At 44.6% G+C, this 14742-nt stretch overlaps 1 protein-coding gene across 1 annotated transcript in view; it reads right to left on the minus strand.

The window, feature by feature from the left end:
- Positions 1–14742, minus strand: part of LOC139158050 (ankyrin repeat domain-containing protein 13B-like) — a 51406-nt gene that overhangs the window by 32105 nt on the left and 4559 nt on the right. Inside the window, 2 exon segments of the mRNA XM_070735441.1 lie at positions 2213–2337; positions 6042–6177. Of these exon segments, the coding sequence (XP_070591542.1) occupies positions 2213–2337; positions 6042–6177 (261 nt within the window).

The following is a 14742-nucleotide window of genomic DNA, read 5'->3' on the forward strand; positions in this document are numbered from 1 at the left end:
TTATTATTATTATTATTAATGGAACCTTTTCTGGGATTTTTTAAAATTGGCAGCAAGAAACATTAAGGCTACGAAAAGTAGCTGCCCAAATTCTCATTTCCAATTTAACTTTCCTTTGTTTATTAATCTCTTTATTTATTAATCAGTCTTCTATTCCTTTGCATTCTCAGATACTACTGGCAAATTCCAAACCTATAAGGTGCTATTAAAAAGGCCACCATAAAAGGGATAATGATTAAATCAATGAATTCATGTTACTAAAATAATTCTTGATTTGCGATTGGTGGTTTTATGACAGTTCAAAGTTTCCAACAGCAGAGAAAGGACGTGCTGCCCGACTTTTAAGTTCTTTTAAAACTTGTGGACTTCAGCTTCCAGAATTCCTCAGTCAGCTATGCAATTCTGGGAGTTGAAGTCCACACAACCATAAAGTTGCCAGGACGTATGATTTATGATTTAACTCTGTGTTACATTGAAGTTTACAGCCAAATAAAACACCTCCAGCTATTGGAGAATGTCTTGGTTAATGACCACCTCATTCTACGACTGAGATTTCAGTCCCATTTGGGGTCATAGATTGAGGAAATACCTGCAATAGAGCTAAAATGTCTATAGAAGAGAACCTCATTAAGTAATTCAAGTTTTAAAGATTACAATTAAAACCGATATTGATGGGGAGAGGGACCTGCTTTGAGTAATGTTGATTGATACACCAGAAAAGTAGTAACATGGGACAAAACTCACAAGAAATGTTTCACTCAGTAACAGAAATATCGGGCACTATTGTGGTCATAAGTTGAGAACTGGCCGTAATTAGAAGTTTCTTTGATTAAAGCAAACTAAAGCAAATTTTAGAGACATCTTTCGGCTGTGGCGAGGGGGGCGTTTGCCCACGTTCGCCTAGTGCACCAGTTGCGGCCCTATTTGAACCGGGAGTCACTGCTCACAGTCACTCATGCCCTCATCACCTCGAGGCTCGACTACTGTAACGCGCTCTACATGGGGCTACCTTTGAAGAGTGTTCAGAAACTTCAGATCGTGCAGAATGCAGCTGCGAGAGCAGTCATGGGCTTCCCCAAATGTGCCCATGTCACACCAACACTCTGCAGTCTGCATTGGTTGCCAATCAGTTTCCGGTCACAATTCAAAGTCTTGGTTATGACCTATAAAGCCCTTCACGGCATCGGACCAGATTATCTCAGGGACCGCCTTCTGCCGCACGAATCCCAGCGACCAGTTAGGTCCCACAGAGTGGGTCTTCTCCGGGTCCCGTCAACTAAACAACGCCGCTTGGCGGGAGTCAAGGGAAGAGCCTTCTCTGTGGCGGCCCCGGCCCTCTGGAACCAACTTCCCCCGGAGATTAGAATTGCCCCCACCCTCCTTGCCTTTCGTAAGCTACTTAAAACCCACCTCTGCCGCCAGGCATGGGGGAATTGAGATACCCTTTCCCCCTAGGCCTTTACAATTTTATGCATGGTATGTATGTATGTATGTTTAGTTTTTTATTATAATGGGTTTTAATTGTTTTTAGTATTGGATTATTGTTATACGCTGTCTTATTATTGCTGTTAGCCGCCCCGAGTCTCCGGAGAGGGGCGGCATACAAATCCAATAAATTAATTAATTAATAAGTAAGTAAGTAAGTAAGTAAGTAAGTTAATTATTTAATTAATTAATTAATTAATTAATTAATTTTTCATGAGGAGTTATGAGATTCTAATTAGAACCATTTCAAAGCAACTAAGACAAGGGATGTACATAGATTTGAACTCCTGTAATTCACAAAACCACTGTGTCCCATTATATTGTAAAAAAACACATATACTGAATTTGACCAAAATATCATACTAAGAATAAGAGGGGATGCTATGCAGTGTTACATGTTTCCCCAAAAATACAACCTACCCCCAAAATAAGCCCCAGTCTGGTTTTGTATGTGTGCACCAAATATACTTTATTTTTCAGAGTACACTTAGTTTGGGGGGAGGAAAATAGGGGGGGAAATCTACCTACCAGGTTTTCATCTGGCTAGCGTCCTTAGTCTGGTCAGCTTCAGCACTTTATTTTATCCTTATTTTAGGGCTGGAAAAAACCTTATTTGGAGGGAGTAGCAATGAAAAAAAGCCTGCAAAGACTTAATGGCTAGAAAAAACATTTATTATTATTTATTATTTGGACTTATATGCCGCTTTCAGCTAGGAACAGGACTGACCTTCCGTAGTTTTTCTAAAAGGACGGGGATTCCGGCCAAACGCTTGATGGCTCGCTGGTAGTCCCGATAACGCAGCACCAGTTGAAGCAGCTCCAGATCCTGCGTGCTGACCGCCTCCTGCAACACTGCAAACAAAGAAGGAGATTTCAAGAGAACCATCCGTCACGTAACTACATGGTCCTTGACTTGCAACCGTTCGCTTAACGACTTTCGTTAACAACAAGGGCATGGGGTGAGGTATCATCAATATGCAGATGATACCCAGCTCTACATCTCCAAACCTTGTCCAGTCAGTGAAGCAGTGGAAGTGATGTGCCGGTGTCTGGAGGCTGTTGGGGTCTGGATGGGTGTCAACAGACTCAAACTCAAACCTGATAAGACAGAGTGGCTGTGGGTTCTGCCTCCCAAGGACAATTCCATCTGTCCGCCCATTACCCGGGGGGGAATTATTGACCCCCTCAGAGAGGGTCCGCAACTTGGGCGTCCTCCTCAATCCACAGCTTACATTAGAGAACCATCTTTCAGCTGTGGCGAGGGGGGTATTTGCCCAGGTTCGCCTGGTGCACCAGTTGCGGCCCTATCTGGACCAGGACTCACTGCTCACAGTCACTCATGCCCTCATCACCTCGAGGTTCAACTTCTGTAATGCTCTCCACATGAGGCTACCTTTGAAGAGTGTTCGGAAACTCCAGATCGTGCAGAATGCAGCTGCGAGAGCTATCATGGGCCTTCCTAAATTTGCCCATGTCACACCAACACTCCGCAGTGTTGCCGATCGGTTTCCGGTCACAATTCAAAGTGTTGGTTATGACCTATAAAGCCCTTCATGGCACCGGACCAGATTATCTCCGGGACCGCCTTCTGCCGCACGAATCCCAGCTACCAGTTAGGTCCCACAGAGTTGGCCTTCTCCGTGTCCCGTCGACTAAACAATGTCGTTTGGCGGGACCCAGGGGAAGAGCCTTCTCTGTGGCGGCCCTGACCCTCTGGAACCAACTCCCCCCAGATATCAGAGTTGCCCCCACTCTCCTTGCCTTTCGTAAGCTCCTTAAATCCACCTCTGTCATCAGGTATGGGGGAATTGAGATATTCCCTTCCTCCATGGCTTATAAAATTTATGCATGGTATGTCCGTATGTATTATTGGTTTCTTAAATTGGGGTTTTTTACATTATTTTTAATATTAGAATTGTTCATATTGTCTTCTTACTGTTGTTAGCCGCCCTGAGTCTACGGAGTGGGGCGGCATACAAATCTAAGAAAGAAAGAAAGAAAGAAAGAAAGAAAGAAAGAAAGAAAGAAAGAAAGAAAGAAAGAAAGAAAGAAAGAAAGAAAGAAAGAATAAAAATAAACAGCAGTGTGGAAAAAAAAGTGACTTGTAATGAGTCCTCACACTTATGACCGTCACAGCATCCCCCAGGGCCACCGAATCAAAAATTTCAATGCTTGGTAAACTGGAATGTTCAGGCAGTCCTCGGTTCGCTTAGTGACCATGGCACTGAAAAAAAGTGACTTAGGAGCATTTTTCACATTTACGACCATTGTAGGGACATGATTTTCAGTCGGATGCTTGGCCAGACTGAGTTATGACGGTGGCAGTGTCCAGGGGTCACGCGACCCCCTTCTGCGACCCTCTGACAAGCAAAGTCAATGGGGAAGACAGATTCACTTAGCGACTGGGGCAGGAAAAGTCGTAAAATGGGGTAAAACTTGACGAATCTCTCACTTAGCTATATAAAGTTTGGATTCGATGGTGGTTGTAAGTCGAGGACGGTTTGAATGAACAAACTGGATATTTGTAATTACACAATAAAATCCTTCTCTTTTTGCATGTGTTTTGCACATAGCGCATTTTCTTTCTTTCTTTCTTTCCTTCCTTCCTTTCTCTTTTTCATTTGTTTCCCTCTTTCCCATCTCTCATTCTCTCCCTCCATCATTTTCTCATTTATTTATTTATTTTCCTCCCCTTTTCTCTCTCCCTCCCTCCTCTTTCTTTCTTTCTTTCTTTCTTTTTCTTTCTCTTTTTCATTTGTTTCCTTCTCTTTCCAATCTCTCATTCTCTCCCTCCATCATTTTCTCATTTATTTATTTTTCTTTTCTCCCCTTTTCTCTCTCATTTCTCCCTCCCCTTTCTTTCTTTCTTTCTTCTTTCTCATTTGTTTCCTTCTCTTTCCCATCTCTCATTCTCCCCCTCAATCATTTTTCATTTTTCTTTTTCTCCCTTTTAATCTCTCCTCTCTCTCTCTTTCCCTTCTCTCCTTCCTTCCTTTCTCTCTTTCTTCCTGTTTCTTGCTCTCTCTGCCCCCCCTCCCTCCCCACTCTTAATTTATTAAAATTCTTTTGAAAATCTTTTTCAAACATTCACTCAAAATCCTTTAGAAAATAACTTTGGAAATGGTGAACTGAAAATGTTCAGAAGTGTGAATCGACGGACCTTGACCATAACACTTAAATAAACACACACACCCATGAATAACAAGCCATTTCCTATAAAAGACTTTCAGTTCATTTTTCAGATTTTGCTGAAGAGACAGAATGGTGTTCATCAACCTCTGCAGCCTTAAGATGGGTAGACTTTAACTCCCAGAGTTCCTCAGCCAGCACAAAGACCACTGCCTTTAAAGCATAGTGGCTGGGGAATTGGCAGCTTTGGAATTTGCAAATCTGCCTATCAATTTTTCATCTGGCTACCATCCTTAATCTGGCTGGTTAGGGCTGGAAAAAATCTTCTTCAGAGTGAGTAGCAATGACAAAAATTCATTTTTGGGTTTTGCCTCCCAAGGACAATTCCATCTGTCCATCCATTACCCGAGGGGGGGAATTATTGACCCCTTCAGAGAGGTTCCGCAAATTGGGTGTCCTCCTCGATCCACAGCTCACATTAGAGAACCATCTTTCAGCTGTGGCGAGGGGGGCATTTGCCCAGGTTCGCCTGGTGCACCAGTTGCAGCCCTACCTGGACCGTGAGTCACTGCTCACGGTCACTCGTGCCCTCATCACCTCGAGGTTCGACTACTGTAATGCTCTCTACATGGGGCTACCTTTGAAGAGTGTTTGGAAACTCCAGATCGTGCAGAATGCGGCCGCGAGAGCTATCGTGGGGCTTCCAAGATCTGCCCACGTTTCGCCAGCACTCCGCGGCCTGCATTGGTTGCCAATCAGTTTCCGGTCACAATTCAAAGTGTTGGTAATGACCTATAAAGCCCTACATGTCATTGGACTAGAATATCTCCGGGACCGCCTTCTGCCACACGAATCCCAGCAGCCAATCAGGTCCCACAGAGTTGGCCTTCTCCGGGTCCCGTTGACTAAACAATGTCGTTTGGCGGGACCCGGGGAAGAGCCTTCTCTGTGGTGGCCCCGGCCCTCTGGAATCAACTCCCCCCCGGAGATTCAAATTGCCCCTACCCTTCCCGCCTTCCGCAAGATGTTGAAGACCTATCTATGTCGCCAGGCATGTGGGGAATAATTATATCTTCCCCCACCACCACCTTTTTTCCTGACTGTAATATATGAGAATAGTGTGATTGTGCAGTATGATTGCTTCTAATATCTATGGGTTTTAAATCTCATTTTTTAACTTTATTGGATTTGTATTCTATGTATTGTATTGTTGTTGCTGCTAACTGGGGAATTTCCAGCTTTGGAATTTTCAGATAGCAAATCCTCCCTCCCCAGGGAAGTCCGACATAACTTCAAAATGTTCATAAGTCGAGGACCACCTGTGCGTTCTGTAGCATTTGGCAGCTCTGGGAAACCTTTCCTGCTAAAGAAAATGCGCTGATGCTCAGCTCCTCTTTTCACCTGCCAAGGGAGAAATGGTAACACACCTGTCCAGCCGGACCGATTTTCTTTGGCCACATCTGCGCCGTGCCGCAAGAGAACTCGTGCGCACTCCAGATGACCCAGGGTGGTGGCCAGGTGTAAGGGGGTTCGGCCTCGGGGATCCACCTGTTCCACATCCACCTGCCGGGGGGGGGGAAAGAAATATTTTATATCTCCACGATTATAAAGAAGATGTTAGAACTCGAGTGCAGAGAAGAGCAAAAAAGATGATGAAGGGACTGTGGGCTCAAACATACGAAGAACAGTTGCAGGGACTGGGTTTATGTCTAGTTTAATGAAAAGAAGGACCAGGAGAGAAAGGACAGTAGTCTTCCAGTATCTCAGGGGTGGCCCAAAAGAAGAGGGAGTCAAGCTCTTCTCCAAAGCACCTGAGGGTAGGACAAGAAGCAATGGGTGGAAACTAAACAAGGAGAGAAGCAACTTATGTTCCACCTGGCCTGAAGCTAGCCACAACAGCTTAGAACTAAGGAGAAATTTCCATACAGTTAGAACAATTCATCCATGAAACTGCTTGCCTCCCGAAGTTGTAAATGCCCCAACACTGGAAGTTGTTAAGAAGATGTTGGATAACCATCTGTCTGAAATAGTGTAGGGTTCCTGCCCAAGCAGGGGGTTGGACTAGAAGACCTCCAAGGTCCCTTCCAACTCTGTTGTTGTTGTTGTTGTTGTTGTTGTTGTTGTTGTTGTTGTTATTATTATTATTATTATTAGCATGCAAACAAAACAAGGTGATAAGCAAGCACGAATTAAGGAAGAATTTTCTAACAGGAAGAACAATCAACCCATGGAACAGAAGTTGCCTTTGGAAGTTACATTTCCAAATGTAAAATAATGCACTTGGGGAATCTGAGTATTGTATTGGCAGTTCTGTGTTAGCAAAAACTTCAGAAGAAAAAGATTTAGGGGTAGTGATTTCTGAGAGTCTCAAAATGGGTGAACAGTACAATCAGGCGGTAGGGAAATCAAGTAGGATGCTTGGCTGCATAGCTAGAGGTATAACAAGCAGGAAGAGGGAGATTATGATCCCGCTATATAGAGTGCTGGTGAGACCACATTTGGAATACAGTAATACTGTGTCCAGTTCTGGAGACCTCACCTACAAAAAGATATTGACAAAACTGAACGGGTCCAAAGACGGGCTACAAAAATGGTGGAAGGTCTTAAGCATAAAACGTATCAGGAAAGACTTAGTGAACTCAATCTGTAGAGTCTGGAGGACAGAAGGAAAAGGGGGGACATGATCGAAACATTTAAATATGTCAATGGGTTAAATAAGGTTCAGGAGGGAAGTGTTTTTAATAGGAAAATGAACACAAGAACAAGGGGGCACAATCTGAAGTTAGTCGGAAGAAAGATCAAAAGCAACGTGAGAAAATATTATTTTATTGAAAGAGTAGTAGATCCTTGGAACAAACGTCCAGCAGACGTGGTTGGTAAATCCACAGTCACTGAATTTAAACATGCCTGGGATAAACATAGATCCATCCTAAGATAAAATACAGAAAATAGTATAAGGGCAGATGAGATGGACTATGAGGTCTTTTTCTGCCGTCAGTCTTCTATGTTTCTATTATTATTATTGTTGTTGTTGTTGTTGTTGTTATTGTTATTATTATTGTTGTTGTTGTTGTTGTTGTTGTTATTATTATTAGCATGGAAACTAAACAAGGAGAGAAGCAAGCAGGAATTAAGGAGGAATTTTCTAACAGGAAGAACAATCAACCCGTGGAACAGAAGTTGCCTTTGGAAGTTGTGGGAGCTTCTTCCCTGGAGGCTTTCAAGAAGAGAGTGGACCACCAAACGTCAAAAATGCTGTAGGGTCTCCTCTTTGGGGTGTGTTTGTTGGACTAGATGACCTCCAAGATCCCTTCTAATTCCGTTATTCTGCTCTCCCGCCGTCCCTCCAGAGATTTTAAAGAAGAGATTTGTCTGGAATGGTATATGGTTGGGCAGTGGGTTAGACTAGAAGACCTCCAGGGTTGCTCCCAACTCTGTTGACATCTGGCTGTGACAGCAAGCACCATTTCCATCCTTCTTATTCGGTGGCCAAGGAGAATTCATTCACACACCACACCAAGAAAAATCCTGGACTGTTTTCTAAGGTTATTTTTCCCACACACAGCCTGACTTACAAACCACCATTGAGCCCAACACATCACTTGCTCAATGAGACAATGGTGACGTGTTGCAGCTGTCAGCTGTTAAGTTGTTAAGCTGCCCAGAGTTATCCTGTGTTAAGATGGGGGGGCAGGCAATGAGTTTAGTAAATAAATAAATGACATTTCTTGTCACGCTTCTCAAGTGAATCACTGCAATTCTTAAGTGAATAACACAGTTGTTAAGAAAATCTGGCTTCCCCATTGACTTTGCTTGTCAGAAGGTCACAAAAGAGAATAACGCATGTTGCCCAGGGGATTCTGGGAGTGGAAGTCCTCCCCTCTTAAAGCAGGCTGGCTGGGGGATTCTGGGAATTGAAGTCCTCCCCTCTTAAAGTCTGCTGGCTGGGGGATTCTGGGAGTGGAAGTCCACGCCTCTTAAAGCATCCTGGCTGGGGGATTCTGGGAGTGGAAGTCCTCCCCTCTTAAAGCATTGATGGCTGGGGGATTCTGGGAATTGAAGTCCTCCCCTCTTAAAGTCTGCTGGCTGGGGGATTCTGGGAGTGAGAGTCCTCCCCTCTTAAAGTCTGCTGGCTGGGGAATTCTGGGAATTGAAGTCCATGCCTCTTAAAGTCTGCTGGCTGGGGGATTCTGGGAGTGGAAGTCCTCCCCTCTTGAAGCAGGCTGGCTCAGAAACAGGGCAAGTGTCGGCAAAAACTCTCTCGGGGCCTCCATGCAAGAGGTGAGAATAAATTTCATCGCCAGCCTTCCCTAGAGATTTCTTACAGTCCTCTGTTCCACCAGCAGGTGACTGTTAATTGCAAATAAGCGGAACTAACATTTCTCAGTGCAGCCAGAAAACAAGTGGCAAAGAAGGAGGGGATTTCAGGGGGGGGGGCAGGGAGGCCGAGCAGACAGAGCTACAGAGAGATCAGCAAAAAAATAAAATTCAGTTTCCTCCTTCCCTATCTTTCAGAAGGTTAGCAATTCTTGCTAGTGAACCCAGCTCCTCCCTTCTAATATCATTATACAGGGGTAGCTCTACTTAAGAACTTTTCTAGATAAGAACCAAGTAGTCAAGATTTTTTGCCTCTACTTAAGAACCATTTTCTACTTAAGAACCCGAGCCCGGAAAAAATTCCCAGGAAATTTGAGAGTGGCACGAAGGCCCGGCCAGTTTGTTTGTTTGTTTGTTTGTTTGTTTGTTTGTTTGTTTGTTTGTTTGTTTGTTTGTTTCTTTCTTTCTTTCCTTCCTTCCTTCCTTCCTTCCTTCCTTCCTTCCTTCCTTCCTTCCTTCCTTCCTTCCTTCCTTCCTTCCTTCCTTACTTACTTACTTACTTACTTACTTACTTACTTACTTACTTACTTACTTATTAGATTTGTATGCCGCCCCTGTCCGAGGACTCGGAGCGGCTCACAACAAAAACAGTACAAATCCAATACTAAAACAATTTAAAACCCTTAATATAAAAACAATCATGCATCTCATGCAGACCATACATAAAGCGGAAACGGCCCAGGGGAATCAATTCCCCCATGCCTGATGACAAAGATGAGTTTTGAGGAGTTTGCGAAAGGCAAGGAGGGTGGGGGCAGTCCTAATCTCCGGGGGGAGTTGATTCCAGAGGGCTGGGGCCGCCACAGAGAAGGCTCTTCCTCTGGGTGCTGCCAGTTTCCTGCCATTCCCCTTTAATCCTGGCCATCTCGGGCTTTTCTGGGCTGCCAGAGGAGCCTTTCAGTGGTGCTTAAGGAGGCTTTGTCAGCCCAGAGCGAACGGAGCGTTTTCATTTCTCTGGGCACTTGGAGAGGGAATAAACCACTTAGCTGTGGTGACTCCCTTGCGCTGCCTCCCATACACCCGGCGCGAGGTTGCCTCCCGGAGCGTCTGAGCGTGGAAAGGCAAAAGAGGACACTCACCTCACTTTCTTCCTTCAACATTGACTCTCCTCCTCTTCCTCCTCCTCCTCCCACCCAAATTCCGAGCTTTTATTTCTTTCCTAATGGGTTTGCACGCATTATTTGCTTTTACATTGATTCCTATGGGAAAAATTGCTTCTACTTAAGAATGTTTCTACTTAAGAACCTGGTCACAGAACAAATTAAGTTCTTAGGTAGAGGTACCACTGTACTTGGTTGCAATCATCCAACTGTTGAGACTGGACTGTATACAATGACTTTCTTGATTACGTCTTTCTCAAGGCCAAAATCAGCTGGCACATGCTGGAACTGAAACATGGCAAAGTCTCACATGCCCTTCGATATGGCTTCGAGTACCACCTGCGGCACACGTGCTGAAGGTTCACCATCACGGGCATAGGTTCTGCTTCTTTGAGCCAGGGGGTTGGACTAGAAGACCTCCGAGATCCCTTCCAACTCTGTTACTCTGCATTCTGATAAGATGCCCTAATTCTGTCCATTTTTGGCAAGTCCCTTAAAGCATTCCTTTCTTCACCAGCCTTTTTTATCCCATTATAATAAACTGTCTAGAAGATTACATGAGATTACGTGACTGTTTGTTCTTCTGCCTTCATTCTTGGGGGGGGGGGTTAAACTGTTTATTATATCGGTTTACTTTAATCTGTTGGTTTTATTTCTTGTTTGTTTGTTTGTTTGTTTATTAAATTTGTATGCCGCCCCTCTCCGCAAACTTGGGGTGGCTCCCAACAGCAACAGAAAACAATATATAACACAAATTCAATAATTAGAAAGCTAAAAACCCATAATTTAAAAAACATGCACACAACATTTATTGTTTTTTAGAGTTCATAACTGTTGTTTTGTGCCACCCAGAGTCACATATCTGTGTGTCAGGTGGCTCTCCAGGTCCTCAATTTACAACATTCATTTAGTGACTGATCTAAGTTACAACAGCAGTGAAAACACAGAAACATAGAAGATTGACAGCAGAAAAAGACCTCCTGGTCCATCTAGTCTGCCCTTATACTATAGTATATACTGTACTATACTAGTCTGTCCTTATACTGTATTTTATCTTAGGATGGATCTATGTTAATCCCAGGCATGTTTAAATTCAGTTAGCGTGGATTTACCAACCACGTCTGCTGGACGTTTGTTCCAAGCATCTACTACTCTTTCAGTACAATAATATTTTCTCACGTTGCTTCTGGTCTTTACCCCAATTAACCTCAGATTGTGCCACCCTTGTTCTTGTGTTAAAAAAAAAAATCTTACAATGGTTTTTCACACTTACGACCACTGCTTGGCAACTGGCTTGTACTCAGGTCGGTTGCAGGTTCTCAGAATCGCGTGATCCGCTTTTGCGACCTTTCGACAAGCAAAGTCAAGGGGGAAGTCAGATTCAATTAAGAACCGGGTTACTAACTTATCAACTGCAGTGATTTACTTAACAACCGAGACAAGGAAAGTTGTAAAATGGCGCAAAGCTCACTTAAAACGACGTCTCCCTTAACAACAGAAATTTTGGGGCACAAGTGTGGTTGTAAGTTGAGAAATGCCTGTATGTAAGTTGTAAAAAGAGTCAAATCCCCAATTTTGGGATTTTTGGAACCATTTTAGTTTCATGCTTTCTTGTTCAGTGTGGGGTACGCCGGGCACAATTCAGGCTGGCTACCAAACTTGGCATTGGTCAGTGTTGGACCCCAAGTTCCATGTGGCTTCTTTGACTGCACAATTCTAGGAGGTTCAACAGAACCAGACAATCCAGCACAGATCTGTAACTTCGTACAAAATAAACAGCTTCAAAAACAGGTGTCTGTTTGGGAAGGAAGGGAGGAAGGGAGGAAAGGGAAGGAAGGAAGGATGGGAGGCAGGAAGGAAGGAAGGAAGGATGGGAGGAAGGGAAATAAAGAAAAGGGAGGGAATGAGGGAAGCAAGGAAGGGAGGGAGGAAAAAGAAGGAAAAGGAAGGAAAAGGAAGGGAGGGAAGGAACAAAAAGGAAGGAAATGGAAAGAAGGGTGGGAGGAAGAGGAAGAGGAAGGAAAAGGAAGGGATGGAGGGAGGGAGGGGAGGAAGGGTGGGAGGAAGGAAGGAAAAAAGGAAGGAAGGGTGGGAGGAAGGAAAAGGAAGGAAGGAAAAGGAAGGAAGGAAAAGGAAGGATGGAAAGAAGCAAGGGAGGGAGGAAGGAGAAGGAAGGAAGGAAGGAAAAGGAAAGAAGAGTGGGAAGGAGGAAAATGAAGGGAGGAAGGAATGGAAAGAAGGAGAGAGAGGAGAGAGAGAGAGATAAAGGAAGGAAGGAAGGAAGGAAGGAAGGAAGAAAGAAAGAAAGAAAGACTCTAAAAGGGAAAAGGGACCTGGGACCGGCCTTCCAATATTTAGAGCCAACCTCTACCACCACTTGGCTGCCACCTCCTTCCTCTTTCAATATTTGTGGCTGTGGTGGTGTTGGCTGTACTTTTTCACATCACCGTGACAAGACATCTCAACACGGCCTCCCAGCCTTTGTTATGCCGTTCTGCATTTCAGACACGTCCCTCGTGGTTGTCACTTTCTCCCAAACCCCCAAAAGCAGGCCCACAAACACACACCCAAAATACACACAAACATACAGAGAGGACTGCCTAGACTTCCCCCAATGGGAAATGTGACTTGTGTGAACCCAGGATTTTCTGTGTGTTGACACAAAACTGCCCCGGCCATGCTAAAGCGGGCGTGGCACATCCTCATACAACACGGATAAAACACAAACACACACACACAGAGCAAAAGCAGAGGTTGGCATCTTGCAAACAACAGACACAGCTTGGGCCTTCATTCCCTGGATGACCCCGGGGCCCGGAATTTGTCATTGTGGGAGAAGGGATCCCTAGAGATCATCCGGGAAGCCTGCACCACTGGGTAATCTCTTTTCCTCTCCCAGCACCAAGAAGAGCCCAGGGAAACAACAATTGTGTTAATTGTCTTGTGTGAATTCAACCCCAGCCTCTCCGCAGGGGTGGCTACAGGAACTGGAACTCAGCTCCGGTCAACAAAGAACCGTGTTGGTGCTAGTCCTCTTGATCTAACACCGAGGGTTTTTCAATTCATGTACGGGTGATCCTTGATGTCCGACCATAATTGAGATTGGAATTTCCATTGGTTGTTAAGTGAGGCCTGCTTGATTTCACAACCTTTTCAGCTCAGGTTGTTAAGTGAATCACACGGTCGCTAAGCAAATCCAGCCATTGTTGTGAGCCGCCCCGAGTCTTCGGAAAAGGGGCGGCATACAAATCTAATAAATTATTATTATTATTATTTCAGTACAACACAGCAAACGAGATCACTATGCTGGATTTTGTATTTCAGCACCAGTTGGGTGCTTCCCAAGCACCTAGGACTGCGTAACGTAGCGGTGAATTACGCATTATTATTATTATTATTATTATTATTATTATTATTATTATTATTATCATCTAAGAAAGTGACAAAGGGCTGTCACACGACCAAGCATAATAAATACAGTGATACCTTGTCTTACAAACTTAATTGGTTCTGGGACGAGGTTCTTAAGGTGAAAAGTTTGTAAGACGAAACAATGTTTCTCATAGGAATCAATGGAAAAGCGATTAATGCGTGCAAGCCCAAAATTCACCCCTTTTGCCAGCCGAAGCACCCGTTTTTGCACTGTTGAGATTTCCCTGAGGCTCCCTACCATGGGAAACCCCACCTCCGGACTTCTGTGTTTTTGCCATGCTGCAGGAGAATCCCAGCAGGAGAATCCCAGCATCGCAAAAACGAGCGCTTCGCTGGCAACGGAAGTCCGGAGGTGGGGTTTCCCAGTGAAAGGAGCATCAGTGAAATCGCAGCATCGCAAAAACACCAAAGTCCTCGAAACCCACCTCCAGACCTCTGTGTTTTCGCGATGCTGCGATTTCACCTAGGCTCCACTCGCTGGGAAACCCCACCTCCGGACTTCCGTTGCCAGCGAAGTGCCCGTTTTTGCGCTGCTGGGATTCCCCTGCAGCATCACAAAAACATGGAAGTCCAGAGGTGGGGTTTCCCATGGAGGGGAGCCTCAGGGGAATCCCAGCAGCGCAAAAACGGGTGCTTCACTGGCAACAGAAGTCCGGAGGTGGGGCATCCCAGCGGCGGCGGTGGGTTTGTAAGGTGAAAATAGTTTGTAAGAAGAGGCAAAAAAATCTTAAACCCCGGGTTTGTATCTCGAAAAGTTTGTATGATGAGGCGTTTGTAAGATGAGGTATCACTGTACATGATGGATGACAACTGCCTGAATTTTGATTGTGTAACCATAAGGATACCGCCACGGTTGTAAGTGAGAGGACTGGTAGTAGGTCCCTTTGTAGCGCCATTGCAACTTTGAAACTAAACTGGTGGCAAGTTGAGGATTACCTGTACAGTGTAAATCCAGGGGTGGATTTGCAAGGATGAGAAAAGGTCTAACAATTTGGCCCATCCTGGGTTCACCAAGGATGCTACATGGTGGTTTTCTGAAACATAGCTTGCAAATAAGCCAGGATTTCCAAACAGTAAGGAAGTTACACCCCAGGCGTGAAGCCAACGATGGGCAATACCATCACAGCTGAATGGGAGGAGATGGTTCCCCATATCTCCGTTTAGCCTGTTTGCGGCTTTCCATCTTCCCTTCCTCGCCAGGTATACTGCTGCTAAACAT

Source organism: Erythrolamprus reginae, chromosome 1 (assembly GCF_031021105.1).
Source record: "Erythrolamprus reginae isolate rEryReg1 chromosome 1, rEryReg1.hap1, whole genome shotgun sequence".
Taxonomy (NCBI): Eukaryota; Metazoa; Chordata; class Lepidosauria; order Squamata; family Dipsadidae; genus Erythrolamprus; species Erythrolamprus reginae.